Genomic DNA, 19,395 nt, shown 5'->3' with positions numbered 1-19,395 from the left:
TTTCTGTCAAACACTGGCCAACACATAAGCTCTTGCTTGCTTGGAAGAAGAGCACAAACTCATAGGGTTAGAAACTCTGTCAATTTATTATTTGCAGGTCCTGCAAAAAGCAGCTGAAATTCTTTTTGCTGGAGGGTTTTGGATAAGCAAATGCCAACCATGTTACCATTTCCAAATAATTAAAAATCGAAGACAATAGCTGCAATCCTAATCCCATTTACCTGGGAGTATGTCCCACTGAATTCAGTAGGATTTATTGTGCAATCCTAACCATGTGTACTTAGAAGTAAGTCATAACTGCAGCAGAGCAAAAGTCTCCTGCCTCTGATGACCAAGTCATAAAGTTACAATAATCTGGTGCTAAGAACTTTAGCCTGCAAGTTATTCTCACCAATTCCTTGCTAGAGAGCCAAAAGTCTAGCTCCTTCTGTAATTCTAGACATCCTCACTTCCTGAGGAAGATAAACTGGATTTTACCTTGCTAGGGGAGCAAGACCACAATTCTGCCCTTGGAAGCTCGGTATTGTCCACAGCATTAAACTCTTAGAACAAAACTAGAAGAGTAAGTTTTTTGCTCTATTCAAGCATTTATTTTAAAAAAAGGAAGAAAATATGTTACGTATATGTATTCTTCACTGGAATTATTTTTGCTAGGTATTCTGTTTTGCTAAATGCCAGCATATGTAAGAGAAACAAAACTGTGTTAAGTTTCATGTTACAGAAATTATTATATGAAACATATGGTCACATCAAATGTTAACTTTTCCATTTAAAGGCAACTTCAGACGCAGACCTGAAAGAGCACATGGTTGGAATCATATTCAGCAGAAGTAAACTAACTAATTTGCAAAAGCAGGTGTGTTTGCTATAGTAACCTTTTACAGTGTTAAATATATTACACATGTATGGATATGTTGTCTCCAAGGCACAGGAGAGAGGGAGGCTCAGCATGAGAAACAGCCAGTCCATTGGAGAGAGCCTATTAACTAGGAGCCATTAACGTGCCTTGTTGTACCAGACCCCCTGAAGAAGTGTTTCTCCATCTCAGCACGACTTCAGAAAAGCTTTAATGTGCTTGATTTACAATACAAAGTGGTAAGATGTACTGAACATTTCTCCAATGCATGTAGATGACGTCAGGTGGTTGAAGACAGAATTGCTGTTCAAATTTGCAGGAATCTTCTGGCTTTCCATAGTTCTCCAACTCAAGTTTGTTTCTGCCTTCTCTTGATGTGGTTGTAGGCTTGTGAGCTCTGCCTTTTCTCAATGGCTCAGACCTCTTAAATCCATTTTTTGTGTGTCTATCACTGTGTGTTGGTTTTGGTATTATGTGTGTTTGGGTGTAGTACTTAGATTCCTTAAGAGTAAAACTTGCACCTTAAGAACCCGTTTAGGAGGAAACTGGATATAAACCTAAGGCATGCTCATGAGGCTTGTTCCTTGTCAGTACAAGCTGCTGCATCACAATCAGTATTTGCCAGGGCTTTCCTGCTCTGGTTGGAGGACCTTTTGGATGCATCCCAGCAAGACCTTGCCTTCCCCAAGATGCTCCTCAAGGTTTCTCAGGTAGTTGCCTTTGTTGCTGATGGTTCAATGGACACGGCTGAGTTTTCAGCCCGGACTCTCATAGTGGAGGTCTTTTCTAAGAGGTCTATTTGGCTTCGCCTTTGGGATGCCAATATAGAGGCACACTCTCAACTTGCCTAAAGGACTTTACATGGGAGGCAAGATGTTGGTGACTCTGCCCTGAAAGAAGTGCTGTTGGGGTCTAACAACAAGGAGAAAACCATGCCTTCTAGTCGGAATTTAGACACCAAGTGCTCATTTCCATCCCTACCAGCCTTCTCAATCCTTTTGATCATTCAGACCCTCAGGGAGGGGCAAAGACATTCAGACCTCATCCCTTCTAGAACAGGCCACTGTTTCAAGGTAGGGGATAGCAACACTTCCAGCACAAGTTCACCTCTTCATCTCAGTCCAAATCCTCCAAACACCAGTTCTGACACCATGCTTCTGACGGTAGGAGGATGCCTCTGCAATTTTTCTCACAAGTGGCAGCCATCATGTAAGACTGCTGGGTCTTGGAGACTTTTAGGCAGGGCCTGTGTCTGGACTTTGGGGCATGACCTCCTGACAGGTTCATTCCTTCCCTGGTCTACAATCCTGAGAAGAAGAGCAGAGTCCAGCAGGTGATCTGCCACTTTTTGGAGATAGCAGCAATGGTACCCAACTCTTCTGTGGCATCTGCTCCTTGTTCTTTACAGTTCCCAAATGTGATGGCTCACTTTGGGTGGTCCTGAATCTGCCACACCTCAATCAGTTCATCATAAATTGCAAGTTCCAGATGGAGACTCTGGTGTTGTTCAAGGAGTTCCTTCATCTTGGGGATTTTCTGTCTTCAGTCAACTTGACAAAGGCCTCTCATGTGCCTGTCCATCCTTTCCACAGGTGCTACTTGAGCTTCTTCTTCTATGGTCATCATTTCCAATACAGGCCCATGCTTTTTGGTCTCACATCTGCTCCCGGGATATTTACAAAGATCATGGTTACCCTAGTAGCACACCTGTGTCTCTAGGGCAGTGGTTCTTAACCTTTTCCACTGCCAGCACCCCTTAGATTTCCAAAATATGCTCTCGCACCCCCTGAAAAAATACCATTCATTTTTAATTTTAATTTTATTTTATTGGTTGTATAGTTAATTTTCTGCTTCTATTTAAATGAATTTTTAAAATCTCTTCAACAACACCTCGCACACCTAGAAAAAGTGTCTCACACCCCTGGGGGTGCGTGCATCCCAGGTTAAGAACCACTGCTCTAGAGGATACATGTTTACCACTATTGGGACAACCTTCTGATTTACTCATCCTTCCATATGAAAGCATCGGAGGACCTACAAATCACTCTAGCTTCTTTGAATGATGTGGGGTTCCTAGTCAATGTAGTCTAGAGTCACTCCCTCCCATCTCAACCCATCATTCATCTGGGAATCTTCATAGACACATGACTTGGCATCATGTCTTTGGCACCAGATCATGTCACCAGGATCCAGTCAGTGGTGAGGTCCATTATGCACAAGTCATTTGTAGTACTTCTGGTGTTGGCATGGATCTCGGGTTTCCTGGTATCCTTGATGCAAGTCACCCCTGGATGAGGCATTACACCTGCTCCCTTCAATAGGCCCTGCGTCACTTTCAGAGTGACATTGCCATCAGGAAGCATGTCTGGGTTTATGTGCCCACATCAGTTCACCTTTCTTTCTAGTGGTGGCTTCAGGAGTTGAATCTTTGGAGCCAGGTTGCTCTTGTGGAATCCCCCAGGACAGTCATCACATTGGATGCCAGTCTGGCAGGCTGGGTGCTCTATGCGATGGGCAGATGGTCTGGAGGCTCTGGTCACTGGAAGAGACCACACTCCCCATCAGTCTTTTGGAGCTCTGGGCAGCCTGCCTGGCAGCTGAGCACTTTGCATCTTAGAGGCATTTGGAGGTGGTATGCACACCAACAACACAACTGCAAAAGCCCACATCCATCAGCAGGGTGGATCAAAAATCATTAGGGCTTCAGGAGGAAGCTTCTCTCCTGCTCCACTGGATAGAGCAGCATCTAGAGTCTCTCAACAGCTGATCATCTATGAGGGCACTACAACATGTAGGCTAATTGACTAAGCCAGAAATAACTTCACAATAACAAGTGGAGTCTTCACCCTCAGATCTTCCAAATGTTGGAAAACAGCTTTGGGACATTTCAGGTGGACCTCTTTGTGTCTCCCTACAATTGTCAGTTTCCCAGGTTCTTCTGGTTACATCAGCAGAGGGGATATATGCCCTAGCTTCTCCATGGCTCTCTCTGCCTTCCCTCTGTTTCCACTCCTCTTCCAGTTCTTGAAGAAGGCAGCAGTTCTACTGGTGGCTCCCTTTTGCCGACAAAGACCCTGGTTTTCCGATCTGATCAATTTGACGGTGACTCCCCCATGGCCTGTGCTCAGACCTGCTATTTCAGGGTCAGTTTCTGCATCCGGATCCTGCTTGACTGGCTATTGATACCTGGAAATTGAAAGGGCATGCTTCCTCAAGATGGGCCTTCCCTTTTCCGTGACTGATACTGTGTTGTCCTCAAGGCACCCATCAACACTTCAGATGTATCAAACAACATGGAAGGTTTTCTGTCAGTTAGAGGAAAGGCCCTTCATCCTTAAAAATGGCGCCCTGAGCAGTGGACATGTTGCTGAACGCTCTGCAATCTTTCTGTTGCTACAATTTACTACACTCCCCCGGACCTTCAGCCAGAGAAGAACGTAAATACATCAACTTTATCTTAATTGCATTCTTCTGTCTATCTGAATTGTTATGCTGAACTTTGCTGTAGCGGCCTTGGAAGCTGAATTGCAGTTGAAGGAACCACTTCCCAACCATTTTGCAACTCAGAGGTTGGAGTACTATAAGGGATGAGACAAGAACTCCAGCTACAGCTATATAAGATAAGTGTACCATCTACCTGCTGTTGCTGTTGCTGTGTTGTTGTCGTCCTTGTCAGGTACACTCCACCAGTGGGACCTGGTGAAAGACCTGACTCCTTGTAAACTTATGCCTCATCACCTATGACTCGGTAGTTTTGGCCAGAGGGAGGGGAGTCAACCCAAGAATATCATACATGAGAGGCGACACCAGACAGCTGTATTATTCAGCTGCTTCTGCTTCTCTTGCTGAGTTGTGGCTGACGTCTTCCATCTGCCCCTCTTTTCGAGAGATACATGGATTCCTGGTTGAGTGGTTTGGGAGACCCACTGCCTGCATGAAGAGGAACATCTCCGCTGCCCAAGGAGGAGAGCTGCCTGCATGATGAGGAACATCTCCGCTGCCCAAGGAGGAGAGCAGCTGTTACCGCCATTCGCAGTTTCTACATACAGCACTTTACATATAGCACTTTAAGTCAGTTGGCCAGGGAGGGAGAGCTACTATTGATGTCTGCTATTACTGCTGCTGTTCTCCTTTGATTGTCATCATCACTACACTTTCCTGTTGAACTGCTCCCACTTAGCTACATCTTACAGGACTAGGTCCCAGGTACTCAGCCAGCTCTGAATAATCAAATCTTTTCACCTGTTCCTCCTTGGAGGAATGTATAGACTGACTGGCTGAGTGGCTTGGGAGACCTTTGCCTGCCGGAAGAAGAACATCGTTTGCTGTCCAGCGAGGAAGAGCGGCTGCTGTTACTGTTTTCAGCATCTACTTACAGCACTTTATTTTAGCTGCCAGTTATAGTGGCTCTTGCTTTGTGTAGGGGGTGGGAGGTGTGTGGTGTGAGTGTATGTGTGTGTGTATGTTTTGTTTGTTGTCTGTTGGATTGTGGTGTGTATGTAGTGCATATGTAGTGATTGTGTGTCTGATGTACGATATATGTTAATACCTATAACTTTGTTGGGCGAAGAGAGGCGTTGACGTTGATGCCTGCCTGTACAGAGTGTGGGGATTGTGTTGGTGTATTTGCTTTTTGAATGAGTGCTAGTGTGTATATGTGATTGTGTCTGATGTGAATGAGTGCGTGTGTTTGTATATAAGTTTCATTATGTGCCTGGGAAAGGGGTTTTATCATCAATCGGGGGAACTTGAGGGGGCCCCAATTAGTGTAGTGACGGGCAGAGGGAGGTATGGCGTTGTGCAAAGGACATGCCAGGTAAGGGGAACGCGGCCCAGACATGTACTGACTGTGCCTTGTTCCGGTCCTTCGCACACCCGCAGGGTTGTTGGTTATCCTCTCAGCCTGCCCTCGGATCTCCAGTTGCTGCTTTTAAATGCCAGATCGGTGCATAATAAAACCTCCCTCGTCCATGATCTGATTGTGGATGAGGCAGCCGATCTGGCATGTATAACCGAGACCTGGGTGGGTGAACAGGGAGGAGTTAGTCTTTCCCAGCTCTGCCCACCTGGGTACTTGGTTCAGCATCATGGTAGATCCGAGGGTCGGGGAGGTGGGGTCGCTGTGGTCTACAGGAGTTCCATCTCACTCATCAAGCACCATGTCCATGTAGTTACGGGTCTGGAGTGTTTGCACCTTGTCTTGGGTCAGAGGGACAGACTGGGAATCCTGTTGGTGTACTGCCCACCTTGCTGCCCAACAGCTTCCCTAACTGAGCTGACGGAAGTGGTCTCGGAGGTATTGCTGAGATCCCCCAGACTATTGGTACTGGGGGATCTCAACATCCATGCCGAGGCTACTTTATCTGTGGCAGCTCAGGACTTCATGGCTTCCATGACAACCATGGGGCTGTCCCAATATGTTAGTGGCCCAACACATATGTCGGGGCACACTCTAGATCTTATTTTTGCTACTGGACATGGGGATGGTGATCTGGATGTGGGGAGTTTTACATCTCTCCCTTTGTCATGGACAGATCACCGCTTGCTGAAGTTTAGACTTTCAGTGGCTTTTCCCCTCTGCAAGGGTGGGGGACCTACTAAATTGGTCCGCCCCCGGAGACTAATGGATCCTGAAGGTTTTCAAAGGGCTCTGGGGGATTTTCCGGCTGATAAGACTGGCGCTCCTGTCGAAGCCCTGGTCGAACTGTGGAATGCGGAGATGACCCAGGCTGTTGACATGATTGCTCCTGCACGCCATCTCCTGTGTAGAGCTCATACAGCTCCATGGTATACTCCAGAGCTGAGAGCGATGAAACAAGATAGGAGGCGGCTTGAGCGGAAGTGGAGGCGAACTCCCGATGGATGCAATTATGAGCTGGTAAGTGCTTCCATTAAGCTGTACTCAAGAGCGGTGAGGGTGGCAAAAAAACAACATTTTGCTGCCACTATCAAGTCATCTCTTTGCCGCCCAGCGGAGCTTTTTAGAGTTGTCCGAGGGCTACTGCATTCTGGCCCTCAGGACGTAGTAGAGTTATCGGTAACCCGCTGTGATGAGTTTGCTGGACACTTCCAGAATAAGATCTTATGCATCCGCCGGGACTTAGACTCCCAGTTTATAGCAGTTGATCCTAGTGAGGTGTCCGGAGCACAGTCTTATCATGTTTTATTGGATGAGTTTCAGTTGGTTCAGCTCGAGGACGTGGACAAGGTGCTTGGACAGGTGCGTGCAACCACTTCGGTACTAGATCCTTGCCCCTCTTGGCTTATAAAAACTAGCAGGGATGGAACATCTGGTTGGGCCAGGGAAGTGATAAATGCCTCTTTACGAGAGGGAGTGGTCCCTGGCCGTCTGAAAGAGGCGGCAGTGAGACCACTTCTGAAAAAACCTTCCTTGGACCCAGAAAATTTCAACAGCTACAGACCAGTAGCGAACGTTCCATTCCTGGGCAAGATCTTGGAACGAGTGGTTGCTGGCCAGCTCCAGGCGCTGTTGGATGAAACCGATTATCTAGACCCATTTCAATCAGGTTTTAGGCCCGGTTTTGGCACCGAGACAGCCTTGGTCGCCCTGTATGATGACCTATGTTGGGAGAGGGACGGAGGGAGTGTAACTCTGTTGATTCTCCTTGATCTCTCAGCGGCTTTTGATACCATCGACCATGGTATCCTTCTGGAGAGGCTGGCGGAGTTGGGAGTTGGTGGTACTGCTTGGCAGTGGTTCCGCTCCTACTTGGTGGGTCGTCTCCAGAAGGTAGTGCTTGGGGAACACTGCTCGACACCGTGGGTTCTCCAATGTGGAGTCCCACAGGTCAGTTCTGTCTCCCATGCTTTTCAACATCTACATGAAGCCGTTGGGTGCGGTCATCAGGAGTTTTGGAGTGCGTTGTCATCAGTATGCTGATGACACGCAACTCTACTTCTCCTTTTCATCGTCTTCAGGTGAGGCTGTCAATGTGCTGAATCGTTGCCTGGCCGCGATAATGGACTGGATGAGAGCTAACAAACTGAGGCTCAATCCAGACAAGACTGAGATGCTGTTGGTGCGTGGCTTCTCTGATCAGGTGGTGGATATACACCCTGTCCTGGACGGGGTTACACTCCCCCTAAAGGAGCGGGTTTGTAGTTTGGGAGTCTTTTTAGATCCTTCCTTGTCACTTGAGGCTCAAGTAGCCTCGGTGGCACGGAATGCGTTCTACCAACTTCGGTTGGTAGCCCAACTACGTCCCTACCTGAGCAGGGAGGACCTCACATCAGTGGTACATGCTCTGGTAACCTCGCGATTGGATTACTGCAATGTGCTCTACGTAAGGCTGCCTCTGAAGACAGTTCGGAAGCTACAGCTTGTGCAAAATGCGGCGGCCAGACTGATAACGTGGACCAAGCGGTCCGAACACATAACACCTGTTCTGGCCCCCTTGCACTGGCTTCCAATATGCTTCCAGGCCAGATTCAAAGTGCTGGTTTTAACCTATAAAGCCTTATACGGCGCGGGACCACAATACCTGCTGGAACGCCTCTCCCGATATGAACCTGCCCGTACACTACGTTCTACATTGAAGGCCCTCCTCCGAGTTCCGACTCATAGAGAAGCTCGGATGGTGGTAACTAGAACTAGGGCCTTCTCAGTGGTGGCCCCCGAACTTTGGAATAGTCTTCCTGATGAGGTGCGCTTGGCGCCAACGTTACTGTCTTTCCGGCGCCAAGTCAAAACCTTCCTCTTTTCTAAGGCATTTTAATCTAACTTAATTTAGTTTTTAAGATGCGTTGTAATTGCTTTTAGTTTCCTTATTCTTTTACATTGTTGTTGTATTTTACTATGGAATTTTATTGTATATATTTGCACTTTGTTGTACACCGCCCAGAGAGCTATGCTAGTCGGGCGGTATAAAAATCTGACAAATAAATAAATAAAATAAATAATAAAGGGCTGGCATTATGGAACTGTTGTCCTTTCTCCAGCATGGTCTCTTTGGGTCTTAAGCCAAATAGCTTGAAATATTAGGCCTCCACCTTATCTTGTCTTTTGTCCAAGGACTCAAACCAACCCTTAGGTTCTCACCCATTACTGAGATGTTTTCTACATCTTCAACTCCAACACAACACCCTTTCCCTACTTGGGATTTTCATAAAGTCCTTACTGACCTGCAGAAGCTGCCCTTTGAACCTAGAAACTGGTTTCTCTACACTTGCTATCTTTCAAAATTTTGTTTTTGGTTGCCATCACATCTGCTCGTCGGATTTTGGAACTCAGTGCTGTTTCTGTCGCCAAGTACCTGTGTGTGTTCCATAAGGACAGGATGATTCTTTATACTAACCTCTACTTTCTTCCCAAGTTTCTGTCTCCTTTCCCACTATCAATAAGAGCTGATTCTCCCTATCTCCTGTCCCTCACCTGTGCACCCCTCAGAGAACGCCCGACACTCCTTAGACATACAAAGAGCATTGAAGGTATATATTTCCTGAATGAAACCTTTCTGTGAATGACCCTCTTTGTATCTTTCCACCTGGTCTCCGTAGGTAAGAGGGGTCATCCTCCACATTGGCTCAATGTCTCAAAGCTTGTATCACATTGGTATATACTTGTCTGCACCTACCCCTACCAACCAAAATTTGGCTTATTCCACTAGGGCTGCTGCCACTTCGGCAGAATCCTCCTTGGATGTGCTCTTGCAGGAAGTCTGTCAGGCAGCTACCCAGGCCTAATACTTTCATCAAACACTACAAAGTAGACATTTATGCCTTGGCTCAGGCAGCATTTGGGAGGTGTGCCTTGCAACACATGCTTCCAGGCCAATAGGCAGTGCCATCAATCTTTTCCTGCCTTACATGGGCAGCTTTGGTATGTCGCACCAGATGTCATCTACATGCATGGGGAAAGAGACTGCTTGGTCCTACTTGTGAATAGATCTTCCCCATGCATTTGATGATGACATCAGGGCCTCTCCCTAGTCTGGTTTTCATTTTTTGAAGCTGCCTGGTTCTGATCTAGTCTCTGTCTAATTTTTCTGATCCATCCTTGCATGGGTTCTTGTTCCTTTTTTCATGTACATCCCTCTTGTGGTGTTACTGCTATTCCGTATGTTATTTCCTTCTGCCATGGCTTGTCATCATAGAACTGAGTTGAAGAGCTGCAAGACTCTTGCAAATTTGAACAGCAGTTCTGCTGTCAACCTCTATAGGGACCTGAAGTCTCACCTGATGTCATCATTACATGCATGGAGAAGACCCATTCACAGGTAGGTCCAAAGGGTCTCATCAATAGCCTCCCCTGCTTCTCCCCCCTGCGCTGGCGCTTTTGGCGCCAAAGAGGCAGGAAGTGGCTTCATGCCCTTCTTCCTGCCCCTCACGTAAAAGCACTCCCGCCTGGACCCTTTTTGGTGCCGGGTGGAGAGGAGCGGCATTTTATTAGCCTGCTTTTTACTCATAAGAGTACAGCAGGCTAATAAAATTGTAGATTATTAACTTCTGGGGGCTTAAGTAACAGGGCTATTTCAAAACCTGTTTTGGTAGGAGCTAAGTAGTTTACTAAAAAAAAGTAAGCTTTTTAAATGCTTTACATTTTAATTTAGGACCCATTTCTTGAGTGTCTGCACATGTATACCAAATGCGTGGTGATATAAAAAAGCATACCTATCCCTCATTTCACATGTATAACATTTGGTATCAGTTGAAGCTTGTGCACCTCCATTCACGCACAGCTAATTTTTCCTCCAACAAATGGCTTATTTCAGCAGAGTGTAGTCATGCAAAATGTTCTAATGCAGTGGGAAGGGTTAAATGGCAAAAAAACTTGATTTCGCACTGCACTATATGCGTACGGAATTTGATGACGTCAACACAATTAAAGTTAGATTTTATATTAAGACCAATGTTTGATTCTGGAATACTGATTAAGTTTCAAATCAATTTAATTACATTAGAATCATAATATGACTGATGGAAGTTAAATTACCTTGATGTATCTGGTTTTTCTGTGTTAGGTTTGTGCTCATATTGTACAGGCTATCCGAATGGAAGCAACTCGTGTCCGTGAAGAATGGGAGCATGCCATTTCTAGCAAAGAAAATGCAAACTCTCAGCCTAGTGATGAAGATGCCTCATCTGATGCCTATTGTTTTGAGCTGCTCTCCATGGTGCTGGCACTGAGCGGTTCTAATGTAGGGCGTCAGTACTTGGCTCAGCAGCTGACGTTGCTTCAAGATCTCTTCTCACTGCTACATACTGCTTCTCCCAGGGTACAGAGGCAGGTTAGTATAGGATAAAGCTTTTTGTATTGCGTAAAGAGGCACAATAGTCATATTTAGAAAGTTTAAGGCCACAGTTAAAGTTGTTGATAATGATCAGTTATATTAACTCTGACAATGAAAATATTAGCTAACGTCTTGGGTGCTTCATCTAGGTAACATCTTTACTGAGGCGTGTGCTGCCAGAAGTCACCCCTAATCGCTTGGCTAGTATCATAGGGGTCAAGGCACTACCCCCAGCAGATATAAGTGATATCATTCATTCAACGGAGAAGGGAGATTGGAATAAGCTGGGTATCTTGGACATGTTCCTGGGTTGTATTGCCAAAGCACTCACTGTACAGCTAAAGGCCAAAGGAACCACTATAACTGGTACAGCTGGTACTGCAGCTGGCAAAGGAGTTACCACAGTTACATTGCCAATGATTTTCAATTCCAGGTTAGTAGAAGTTGCATTATTTTAATATTTAAGGTACAGTCTCAAAAATTGCAACACTATATTCACAGATACTATAATTTGTTCTTTTTGATTGTTTTTTTTCCCTAGCTATCTAAGGCGAGGTGAAAGCCACTGGTGGATGAAGGGATCAACGCCAACACAGATATCAGAGATCATTATTAAGCTCATTAAAGACATGGCAGCTGTAAGCTTTCAACATCTTGAACACAAGTGTACTTGTGTCTCTGTTTTCTACATTAACATTGATACAGCACAAGTTGTTTTTCTCTTGTTTATAAGATGACATTATACAATAAGCATGAAGAAGCCATGATATCTTATTATACATTATATACATGCTACATTAAAATTCCATCTGTGGCTCTCTCTAAGATTCTTTAGATTTTCAGGAATTCTTTTGTTTCATGCTTGTAACATTTTAAAGACTTTAGCTTTGATTTTCATTTCTGCATGATGCCACACTGTATTAATACTCATGGTCTAAGTTACTTCTCTTCTGTAGGGTCACTTGTCTGAAGCTTGGTCCCGTGTAACAAAAAATGCTATTGCTGAAACAATCATTGCATTGACCAAAATGGAAGAAGAATTCCGATCACCAGTGCGTTGTATTGCAACAACTAGGGTAAGAGCAATTGATTCATCTGTTACATACTGCATCTTACTGCTTGGATTGGTTTCCTCAGTGATATCTACCTCTGTTACCTCTGTTACACCTATACCTGGTTTAGCCACCTGACATTTGTTTTGTTTTTTGTTTGGTTTATTGTAGTGCACAGCGTTAGCAGCAAATAGCATTTAAAACATTCACTTCTAGTTACCAGCTCCAAATTGCAGATTATAGTTGTATATGTATTGTACTTTGAAAATCAGCTGAGAGACACTCCCAGAAAAGATTATGTCTAACTGTGATGACATAAGATTACGTCTAACTGTAACGTGCATGAACCCTCCAGTCTGATTTGTAAATACAGATCAGATCCAATCCGGTCTTGACAGATTTGGACCTGATCTGAATCCAGATACTACAACTCTTCAGAAATCCCATTGACTTATATTGCAAAACTGAAAAAAGATACCGTCATATAGGAGGCAGATTGCCAACAGCAGTAGTGAGTGAAGGAAAAATAAAAACACTGTTTAATGTTCATAGTATTCACTGTGGTTAGCAATCAGAAATAATGATGATGATGATGATGCATGGCGCTACCAGTGAAGATAACTCAGACACTTCAACTGGTCTAAAATGCAACATCCACATTATTGTCTGGGGTTCCCTTTAGATCTCATATAACACTCTGCATCTGTGTTGGAATTGCTTTTTGAGATGTTTTTAAAGCTTTTCTTTAAATGTTTTGTTTTGATATATTTTAATGTCTGTTTTTAAGATGTCTTAGAGTGTTTTTAGTGTTTTGTTTGCTGCCCTGGGCTCCTTTTGGGAGGAAGGGCAGGATGTTAAATAAATAAATAAATAACCCTTGTTTTAAAACTCCTACATTGGTTGCCAGCAATTTAAAGTCCTCACACTAGTGTTTAATACTTAGGTCCCAAATATCTGAAAGACCACTTCCTTCCCTACAGACCGTCTTGAGTGTTGAGATCAGCAGAGGAGGATATCTCAGACTCGAGTGTGCTCCTGCCCAGTGTCACTTGCCACCACAGTGCTGTCTTCCCCTCTATAAGTTTGCACAATGGGGGGGAGGTGGACCTGCATCCATGCAGAATGAGCCAGTGTCATTTCCCTCAGAACGTGACTTTCCAAAATGCATGTCCTGGATGAGATCCTGTATCTCCTCAGAGACCCAAGGTTCCCTAAAGGTGGCTGATGTCTCTAAGAGGAATAGGTTTGGGGGAATCTAAGGGTCACTAGTCTGGGTGTAAGCGCAAATCCTGTTCAAAGCACCTCAGGAGACAAAGGTCCCACAGATCTTCATCTTCTAATAGCTCCATGAGCCCTCCTTCTTACTCTTCTCCATCCACCTCCAGGAGTCCCCCTGCCAGGGAGGCTGCAGAGTCGAGTGCTGGTGAGGTGCTTCAAGTTAGGGCTCAAGTAGGGGAAGAAATACAGGCCCCTTCTAATGTGGCAGGCATTGTTTCTTCTGTTCAACAAGCCATTGCTTTGCAGGTTTATGTTCCTCCAGCAGCTAGCCAGGAGGGGGGCTCGGACTCAGAGCTGTGCAATTCCCATCACCATCAGGAGGAAGGGGAATTGTCAGGAGAAGAGTTGAAAGTGGTTCTTACTCAGCCCAGACTGTTTAATTCAGACATTTTTCAGTCACTGCTAATTAAGGCATGCAGGGTAGTTCAGCTGTCAGCTGAGGAAGTTTCTTCTGAGGACCCTGTGGCTTCTACTTCTGCTGGGGCTAATAAGGCTTTTCCATCAGGCCAGGACAGACCTGTTTTGGTTCCTTTGCCACAGCTATTTGGCAATGCTAGGAAGGTGGAATGAGTGCACCCAAACAAGGGAAAGACTACTTCAGCGATTGCTAAGCAGCAACTTCGAGCCCCCGTTGTGGATCAGCCAGTGGCTGCTCTGGCTTCTTCAGTGGCTATTCCCTCTGAAGGGGATGTAATAAAAGCATGGAGAATGCCTTATGCTGTATTTTTGAGGCAGACTTGATGGCCTTTAGGGCATCTACATCTTCTCTGTTTTCCAGGGCAGTGTTCTTGTGGGCAGAGGAGCTAGGATCACATGTGGATGTTCCTAAACCAGTGAAAGATGCGTTTAAAAAGATTTTGCATGCTTCGGCTCTAGCAGCGTGTGCTGCTCTAGATGCTTTTCAGTATGATGCTCAGACTGTGGTGGCCACCACTGTGGCCAGATGTAATATTTGACTCCGCCAGAGGGATGTGGACTCTGCATCCCAGTTGAAACTTGTGGGTTTGCCTTTTTCTGGGGCCAAGTAATTTGGTGATGCCTTGTAGGAGCATTTGATTGAGACAAGGGATAAGAGGAAGGCTCTTCCTTAGCTAAGAAGGATGAGCGTAAGACGCCAGCTGCAGTTTTTTCATCCATGCCAGCAATTTTCCCATCCTAGGGGATTTTCTTTATACATATTATGTTGGGGTCAACAGAACAGGGGAGGTGGCCATTCCTGTATAAGAGGCGGGGATTCCATCTTCTTCTCTTCCAAGTTCTCAAAGGCTTCAAAGAAGGCCCCCTCTGCATGACTCTCAGGTGGATCCTGTGCGGGCTCGCCTGTTACTGTTTTCTCACCTGTGGGTGGAATTGACCTCAGACAGGTAGGTGTTAGATATGGTTGCTCACAATTATTCTCTTTGCCTGCAGACCCCACAATCTTTTTCATTCCTACCCCTTGGTCATGGGATCCAGTCCAGCACAGGAAATACCCGCAGGCCATAAAGCACCTGGTGGATATCTAGGCAATAGAAGAGGTTCCCCCCTTGGAGAGGAGATCTGGGGTCTATTCCTTTTTTTTAGTGCCAAAGAAAAATGGTCATGTCCGTGCCATTCTTGATCTCAAATGGCTCAACACATGGGTAGCCAGGAGGCGATTCAAGATGGGAACTGTGAGGTCCATCATTGCGTCACTATGAAAGGGCGATTGGGTGTCCTCAGTTGACCTCTCTGAGGCATATCCTCACATCCCAATCCTGAAAGCCCATTGCAGGTTTCTCAGGTTCACTTACAACGGGCTGCAGTACCAGTATGGGGCTTTGCCCTTTGGCCTCTCTTCGGTGCTGGTGGCATTGATGGCCTTTCTCAGGACAAAGTGGGTTTGTCTTCCCCCATACTTAGATGACATCCTGGTTCGATTCCCATCAAGGCAGGCTTGTGTAATGGATACCAGAATGACACTGAGTTGGCTTACCCTCTTGAGCTTCATTGTGAACGAGAAAAGCTCCCTGATTCCATCTCAAACCCTCATTTAGGGGTACAGCTTGACGCACATCAGTTCGAAATGACATCCCATAGTGGGTGGAAAAGATCACCTCTGCTGTTCTTCAAGTGAGGTCTGCAGACCAGATGGACTTGTTGGATGTTGTATCTGGCGCAAGCAGATGCCCAGGATGCAGAACAGTATAGTGACAGGCTAGATGCCAGTTGAAGCAATGAGCCGGACAAGCAATAAGTTTTAAGAGTCACTTTACTGACAATATATCACAAGCTCTCTCTGTACAAACTCCTCGACCCCCACACTCATAAGTGTCTGCTGGCCCTCTATATAGATAAGGCCAGCTGCCCGAGCCTAGGTTTCTTAGCAACGTGTCCTTGAAGATGGCTCGAGCTCTGCCAACTTTCGCTGCTAAGTCACGTAGCTCACTTGTGGAAATTTAACCTCTGCTTTCTCGGTTTAATAGCCAACAATCCCCCACCTTAAATTTCCACATTCAGCCAGTTACATTTCTCTTCCATTTACATGTGTTACATTTTACATGTCAGTACATTTACATCATTTGGTTTTATTCTTCTGATACATTTCCTTTTATTCCAGTTTACATCACTTTTATTTGTAATACAGTTACTCCATTGCAATCTCAGCATCATTTTCATTACATTTCATTGCTCTTCATGATTTCCATCATCCCACTTTTTCCAGTCACTGAAGTCGATATGTTTAATGGAATTTATTTTAAATCTAACAGGTGGAATCCCTTTTGTTGTTCTCTCTGATCTGCGTGGTTGTATTTCTGCCTTAGTGTCTGTGTCTGGCGATTCCTCTGTTTCTCTCTCAGAGCTAGAACTTGATTCACTACTGCTGCCTGTTTCTTCTTGTTTTATTGGTACTGTGTCTGCCTGTTCTTGTTCATTACTACCTTCAGTGTTTCCCAACTCCACATATGTTTTCTCTTCCCAATCCTGCTCTATTGCTTGCACGCTTCTGCTTAACACTACAGACCTTTGTTTTGGCAGCCATATTCTGTAATACGTGTTTTCAAATCCCAGCATATACCCTTTGTCTGCTCTCCTTTGCAGATTCCCTGTCCCTTTATTTTTGGGAACATGTACCCAGCATTCTGCTCCAAACCTAATCAAATGGTTTAATCTGGGTTTTCTGTCATACAATTTCTGATAAGGAGACATTCCAGTGGCCTTATGGAATATTCTGTTTTGAATGTAAGCTGAATACAGAACACACTCTCCCCAGAAACCTTGCGTTAAAGAGGAGTCACATAGCATTGATCTTAATGAGTCCTGAAGCAACCTGTTCCAGCGTTCAGCTAACCCGTTCTGATGAGGACTATAAGGGGCTGTTAACTCCTGTTTTATTCCTCTTTTATCCAAGTATTCAGTAAAAGAGTGTCCTAAGAACTCTCCTCCTTGATCTGATCTTATTCTCTGTATTTTGACACCAAACTGCACTTCAATTTTTGTAATAAATCTTTTCAGTTTCTCTGCAGCTTCACTTTTAGCTTTTAGTAAATAAACAGTGCAGAATTTTGAAAAATCATCAACTATTGTCAGGAAATATCTTGCACCCCCCTGAGTAGGTTGAAATGGCCCCACTAAGTCCACGTGTATTAATTGATAAGGTGCATTTGTACTGGGCATGGCTTCTTTGTTCTTTGCAGCCACAACTGCCCTAGTTTGTTTACACACGTGGCAGTCTACATATTTTTCACAGTTTCTCAATGTCACATCATTACTGTTCTCTGTTGTTTTCACCACATTTTCATATCCTATATGGCCTAGTTTTCTGTGCCATAAATGAACACAATTATTATGGGGTTTCTTATTAGCACACATGAGTACATGATTTGTTTGTTTCACATGTAAGAAGAACAATGAGTCCCTCACTATTCCTTTCATGAATATTTTTTCTCCTCTCATTACATGCACTGAACCCCTTTTGAACATTACTGTGAACCCCATTTCATTGAGTTTCGACACAGCCATAATGTTACATTTGATATCAGGAACAAACAGCACATCTGTCAGAATGGTATTGAAACCTGCTAATTTCACTGTACCCCTACTTTTGATCTGTTTCTTAGATCCATCAGCCATTATTACATGATCCTCTACGTCACAAAATGTATGAAACATAGATTTATCTTTGATTATACTATTTGTTGCCCCACTGTCAATTGCCCATAAATCTTTACAGTTATTTCCCTGCTCATTGTTAATACATTGCTTATTCTTACTAGCATAGATCACCTGTACACATGGTTTTCTTCCTCTTCCTCTTCTTCTTGCTTCACAATTCCTTTGTAGATGTTGCCTGGAACCACAAAAATAACATGCTTTTTGTCCATACAGTCTCTCTTGTGCAGCTTTGTTGTTCTGTTTTTCCACGTTGTGTTTAGACTCAGTCTTTTCCTGCTTTGCCATTTCCTGCCTCCTTTGGAATTCTTGTAAAAGTTTGCCTTCTATATAATCCATATTGAGATTTGCATCGTCCATTGCTTCCAAAGAGCTCACCAGACTATCATAACATGAATCTAGTGAAGCTAATGTGATATACACTTTTTGCGTTTGAGAATGTTCAATTTCACGTTCTGATAACTCAGTAAACAGTCTGTTTATTTCCAACAAATGCTCTGACATGGTTGTATCTCCAGATAAGCGCATCTGATACAATCTTCTGGCAAGATATATTTTAGAACTGGCAGTCTTTCTCACATGAATATTTCTTAAAGTTTCCCAGGTTTCTTTTGCCGTTGTTGCATCACGCACGTGCAGTAATTGAGAATCATCAATAGCAAGAACAATTAACGCCTTTGCCCTCTCATCCAGCCTTCTCCAATCTGCTGGAATTGGCACTACGGCGGGTGGGTCTTCTGCGATAGCTTTCCACAGGTCTTCTTTCACTAGAAAAGCCTGCATTCTCTGTTTCCAAGTGCCATAATTTTTCCCTGTCAGCCTTTCCAAGGGAATCCCGGCCGATAACATAACAGACATATTTTTGCTTTTCACAGTTCACCGCCTTTGTAATTAGAGCTTCTCACCTCTGTCCTTCAGTCAGTTATTCCCACGGCTCTCTCACAGCTTTCAGCTCAGCTTTCGGTTTCTCCGTCTTTCTACTGTTTTACTCACTGGTCTGCAGTTCTGGCTTTTCTCTGCCGCTTTTCTGCAATCCTCAGCACCAGGTAACCATCCTCTGCTACCACTTGTTGGATGTTGTATCTGGCGCAAGCAGATGCCCAGGATGCAGAACAGTATAGTGACAGGCTAGATGCCAGTTGAAGCAATGAGCTGGACAAGCAATAAGTTTTAAGAGTCACTTTACTGACAATATATCACAAGCTCTCTCTGTACAAACTCCTCGACCCCCACACTCATAAGTGTCTGCTGGCCCTCTATATAGATAAAGCCAGCTGCCCGAGCCTAGGTTTCTTAGCAACGTGTCCTTGAAGATGGCTCGAGCTCTGCCAACTTTCGCTGCTAAGTCACGTAGCTCACTTGTGGAAATTTAACCTCTGCTTTCTCGGTTTAATAGCCAACAGGACTTGATGTCCCTGGCTCACCTGCAGGGCCTTCTGATTTCTGCATACAATCTGATTCAATGGGCTGAGTTCCATTCTCGCCATCTTCAGCTCCTTCTGTTGCCCTTTCAGGACCAGATTGCAACCCGTCAGAAGATTCTCCTCTCTGTTTCTCATAGCCTAAAGCAGGAGTCACTATGGTGAATTTCTCCTCAGAGATTCACCGAAGGGAGAAGTCTGGGGGAAATGCAACGTCTGGTGTTAACTATTGATCCCAGTCTCTATGGCTGGGGGCCCCATTTAAGCCAAACAGTTGTACAAGGCACATGGACTACGGAGGAATCCCTGATGAACATGAATGTGTTGGAACTTTGGGCTGTCTCTCTGGGACTGGAAGCCTTGGAGTTGGAGGTCAAGGATTCTCATCTGCTTGTGCACACCAACAA

The 19,395-nt window shown here is 44.7% G+C and overlaps 1 protein-coding gene across 22 annotated transcripts in view; it reads left to right on the top strand.

The window, feature by feature from the left end:
• Positions 1 to 19,395, top strand: part of MYCBP2 (MYC binding protein 2) — a 232,347-nt gene that overhangs the window by 190,374 nt on the left and 22,578 nt on the right. For all 22 annotated transcript variants that reach the window (XM_061630039.1, XM_061630037.1, XM_061630046.1 and 19 more), the window contains 5 exons: positions 776 to 856; positions 10,837 to 11,103; positions 11,256 to 11,539; positions 11,648 to 11,744; positions 12,063 to 12,182. In XM_061630039.1, coding sequence (XP_061486023.1) covers positions 776 to 856; positions 10,837 to 11,103; positions 11,256 to 11,539; positions 11,648 to 11,744; positions 12,063 to 12,182 — 849 coding nt within the window. The remainder of the gene's footprint in view (positions 1 to 775; positions 857 to 10,836; positions 11,104 to 11,255; positions 11,540 to 11,647; positions 11,745 to 12,062; positions 12,183 to 19,395) is intronic.

The sequence above is a fragment of the Rhineura floridana genome, chromosome 5, assembly GCF_030035675.1.
Source record: "Rhineura floridana isolate rRhiFlo1 chromosome 5, rRhiFlo1.hap2, whole genome shotgun sequence".
Classification (NCBI taxonomy): Eukaryota; Metazoa; Chordata; class Lepidosauria; order Squamata; family Rhineuridae; genus Rhineura; species Rhineura floridana.
Note: the sequence above shows the minus strand (reverse complement) of the source record. Positions and strands in the feature narration are given on the sequence as shown.